Raw genomic sequence first — 4,854 nt, 5'->3', positions numbered from 1 at the left:
ACTCCTTGGATTCACATTCACAGGCAACATGAATTGGAACAAAATAATATGCGGACATTGTCAAGGTTGCTGTAAAGAAGATGGGCTCCCTTTACCCGGCAAGAAAATTACTCATACCAGAGAATATTCTATTTTTTGTTTTAATTTACAGTTTGCTACCTTTAAAAAAAAAAAAGCACCCCTTATAAATATACAACATTAGACATGCTTCAAGTATTCACGTTTGCGCTTCTCAAGGGTAAACTATGGACTTATCGATGTACCCACACAATTTTAAAAAATTAAAGAAAAAATAGAATAGAAGGAATTTGAGATTGCGAAACAACTTTTTTGAAGAAAACATTTTTGTTACTTTTCTCTTCATCCACGAAGAGCTGATCCCTAGAGGTTAATTAAGGACATTGCCAAGGCTGCTGCAAAAGAAAGGTGGTCTCTCTCCCTCTAGTGTGCAAAAAAATTACTCATACCAGAGAGTATCCGATTTCTTTACAAAACCACAATTCGCCGATGCACAGAGTATTGTTGCCACATCTGGTTTGATGCATCCCTCACCAGTCTGTCACTATCGGCCAAGCTCCAACCTCTGTCACATCACTTCAATGTAGCATCATTGTGTCTGTTTTACAAGTACTTTAATGGAATGTACTCTGATGAATTCTCTGCAATTGTCCCCCTCTGTAACACGAGCGTGTGGGAAAAATCAGCAGCAGCAAAGGATGGCTGGCTTGCGATAAGATTAGCAGCAGCAGTAGCCGGAAAATATTTACATGCAAATAAGGTAGTGTGTGCGAGAAGAAAAAGGGGACAAAAAATGCACCACGTGGTTGGGAGTAAAAGAAAATGGATGCGTAAAGTCGAGGACGAAAATGAGCCGGCTGTAGCTGGCATGCAGGAGGAGGAAGGAAAAAAGTGTACACCGGGCGAGATGCATAATGATGGCGAGATATTTTTACGTGGTGTCGAGGCAGGAAAATAACGGTAATAAAAACTTTAGTTAAAAAAAAGACAAGATGCTGATCAGGATTTTTATTTATTTAGAAAAGATTTAGGAGGCTATCACAATGCGGGGAATGCAATGTAGTTGGTGTTGAGGAAGAAGGACAAAAACAAGTCACAATTTGCAAATCAATATATATATATATATATATATATGTATTTATTTATATGTTATTTGTTTATAAATAAATCGTGATACATCCAGACAGTCAAGCGAGATGGACGCGCGGATAAGGGATTTATGCTCATTACCGCAGGGTCCCGATTTTGAATCTCGCTAGATTCAGCCACTCTGATGAGTCGTAGACAACGAAATACGTATCAGTGGATAATTATATATTTTAAAAACAATATGTATGCTTCTGGGGGTACCAAGTTGGCTAAAGGGAAAATTATTCCCAAATCGCATTTAGGTATACCTGCAGACTCTAGTATTTCATCCTTTCAGGAATCATCAATGCAGAGTGTCACGATTAACACCGGTCGATAGATTCGAACCTGGTAACAGAGGCCATCGCTGGCTTCATTAGCAAGGACCTCATCCATTCAGCCACCGTTAAACGTGAGAAATACTGTTGAAATTTAAACATTTAAGTAACAATTTGCAAATCAGAATATATATCTTTATATATATAAAAGTGAAATTGTATATGTGTACATTTATATAACGTTGCCATTACATACAAGCAAATTCAAGATGGCGTCTGATTCTCTCTTTAACACGGTAAGTTTGGGAAAAGGTGTTATAAATAAAAAACTATACAAAATACTATTAAAAACCCGCCGAATACACGTCAACCTATGTCACGGTAACATATATTGAGCGAGTTTTTAACAGTATTTTATCTGGGTTTTTATTTATAACACCTTTTCCCAAACTTACTGTGTTAAAGAGAGAATCAGACGCCATCTTGAATTTTCCAATACATCGGTAAACACTGTATGTTTTTCGAGCTGAATAAACATGTTACATTGAATAAAAACACGAAAAATATATCCAGTTTGGTAGAAAAGTAACTTATCTTGTCTTTGATAACATTTATTTGTTATATATTTGTTTTTTTTTTGACAACTTTTTCGAATCTATGTGTACAGTAATACAAACCCATTACACCCATATTTTTGAAGGGTAAAAATCGTTGTTGTGTCGTCAATGTGTCACAGTCTCCAATAATAATAATAATAAAAAAAAATTGACTCACGGACACCTATTTTTATACTTATCAGTTTTTGTCCCACCCTCCCCTTTTCTCTCTCACACTATAAAAAAAAGAAAGAAAAAAAAAAGAGGAAAAGAAAAAAAGAAAAAGAAAAACGTCAACGACAATTTTCGTGGAGGTCACCAAATCCTATTTTATTTTCAAGTGAAAGTTGTCCTCGTAAGACGTGAAGGAAGGACGCGCGTAACCCTTGTCTTCTTTTTTCATTTCTGGATAGTAACGTTCACTTTTGGAGGAAACGAAAGAAACAAGCACTATGGACCCTAACAGTTACCCGGTAAGCTTAAAAAAAGGGGGGGGGGGCTTCTACACTATTAGGACGAAATTTTGGAAATCGTAAAACTAAATTTCACATGAAAACAATGGTATCTACGTATTCCTCATATTTTTTAAGATGATTATATCCAAAAATTACGAAAATCGATAAGGTATAAAATTATTATTTAAAAAAATAATAATTTGATGAAAGCGCCACAACACACCCGCCCCCGCCCCTCCGTGGAAAAACGATTAATTAAACTGCAGAAGCACCTGTTAAACTGCACAAGTTCTATAATTGAAAACCCCCCTAAAAAAAGAACTAAAAACATAAAATGTGCTTTTGTAAACCGTTCGTGAAAACTTAATTTTTTTATAGATCAATTAAAAGGGGTTAATACCATGCAAACCGTAAATTTGCAACGGGTTTGATTATCAGATTTGTGGCCAGCAACATCGAATATCCCTAAAAAAACAAACAATTTAGTGGTTGATGTTCAGTTATAGCGAAAGGTAATATTTACCTTTTAATTTATTTTAATAAATATTACTTTAAATACTGCTTTTAATTTGTGGTCTTGTCTTTACGTTCCTTCCTTTCGCTCAAGATTTTAGAATTTATCCCTTCCCTCTCCCATAAACCTTACCTTTTTTTTTTGAACCAACGCCGGTGGTGTGGAGGGGGGGGGATTCCGGTTACATTTGGCATATTTAGCTTCTTTTGACGTTTTTTCGTTAGTGGAAAACAAGATGGCCGCCATTAAAATGATAAGGATTACGTTAGATACTGAATGTCTTAAAATATGGATTACTGCGTGTTTGCGCAAAAAAATAAATGCGATATTCGTTCTCAGCGTATCCGCAAACTTTTTAAGTCGACAAATTAAAGGTGAATGTCGAGGGGTCGGTAAACTAAAAATAATTTTTTTTTTTTTATTTCGGGATTGTTTTTTTTTTTTATTTTGAAGATTCGCAAACGTAAAAAAATGTGTGTGGGTGCGCGCGTGCGTGCGCGCGTGCGTGCGCGCGTGTGTGTGTATGCGTGTGTGTGTGTGTGTGTGTGTGTAGATTTTGGTTTTACTGTTAGTTTAAAAGTCGATGGATATTTATCGTTTTATCGTTAGTACCAGCAATGGAAAATTAAGTTTTGAAAAAAAGATAAAAAGCGCACAACTTCTTTCGATTTTGGTTTTACCATAAAATTTTGGGTTTGTATTACTGTACACATAGATTCGAAAATTCAAGATGGCGTCTGATTCTCTCTTTAACACGGTAAGTTTGGGAAAAGGTGTTATAAATAAAAAACCGGATAAAATACTGTTAAAAACTCGCTCAATATATGTTACCGTGACATAGGTTGACATATATTCGGCGGGTTTTTAACAGTATTTTGTATAGTTTTTTATTTATAACACCTTATCCCAAACTTACCGTGTTAAAGAGAGAATCAGACGCCATCTTGAATTTTCGAATACATCGGTAAACACTATATACTCGGTGGTTTTTAATAGTATTTTTTCTAGTTTATTATTTATAACACCTTTTCCCAAACTTACTGTGTTAAAGAGAGAGCCGGGCGCCATTTTGAATTTTCCAATACATCAGTAAACACTGCATGTTTTTCGAGCTGAATAAACATGTTACATTGAATAAAAACACGAAAAATATATCCAGTTTGGTAGAAAAGTAACTTATCTTGCCTTTGATAACATTTATTTGTTATATATTTGTTTTTTGACAACTTTTTCGAATCTATGTGTACAGTAATACAAACCCAAAATTTTTATTTATATTTTTTTTAATTACATTTTCTCCCCAAACAAGGCACATTGCCACTTTGTTGTAGGGGGCTTTTACTCACCAAAGTTCTATATATCACAAATTGAAGATTAATGATCAATAAATAATATATTCAAATTTAAAACTAAAAAAAAAGTAGTGTTTTTTAGAAATTTACCTGTAAAGTCCGAAGTTTAAAACCTTTAAAAAAAAAAAAAAAAATCACGTTGCTTGTTTTTATATATATATTTTTTTTAATGAAACCTTGGTCCTTGCTTCTAAGGAGCAAGACTCCTTTAATTGAAAAAAAAAAAAAAATTAGGGTTTGAATTACATTTTTCGAGGAGTTATATGCTTGGAAAGACGGGGTGGAATTATTCAATATTTTTCACGAAATTTCTGACACACCTAGGGGGCTACTATCAGGGACATAGACATCAGAGGTCCTGTGTAGGGAGTTGGGCAGCAAAATGTTGGTTCACGTTACATTTGAACTTCTGTATGTCAGTACAGTTGAGGAAGCAGGGATCCGAAAGGGAATTCCGAAGTCCAGCTGTTCTGGGGAAGAAACTACTGGAGTAGAAGGCTCTCTTACATCTAG

The 4,854-nt window shown here is 34.8% G+C and overlaps 1 protein-coding gene across 2 annotated transcripts in view; it reads left to right on the top strand.

Moving 5' to 3' along the window:
• The first annotated feature begins 2,285 nt into the window (after positions 1–2,285).
• Positions 2,286–4,854, top strand: part of LOC145266958 (pyruvate kinase PKM-like) — a 142,482-nt gene continuing 139,913 nt past the window's right edge. Inside the window, exon 1 of one of the 2 annotated variants that reach the window (XM_080122788.1) lies at positions 2,286–2,493. In XM_080122788.1, coding sequence (XP_079978914.1) covers positions 2,473–2,493 — 21 coding nt within the window. In that variant the 5' untranslated portion in view covers positions 2,286–2,472. The remainder of the gene's footprint in view (positions 2,494–4,854) is intronic. The other variant, XM_080122784.1, reaches the window with a different exon arrangement.

Source organism: Euprymna scolopes, chromosome 42, assembly GCF_053919585.1.
Source record: "Euprymna scolopes isolate OS-2025 chromosome 42, ASM5391958v1, whole genome shotgun sequence".
In the NCBI taxonomy this organism is placed as follows: Eukaryota; Metazoa; Mollusca; class Cephalopoda; order Sepiida; family Sepiolidae; genus Euprymna; species Euprymna scolopes.
This window is presented reverse-complemented; position numbering and strand designations above follow the sequence as displayed.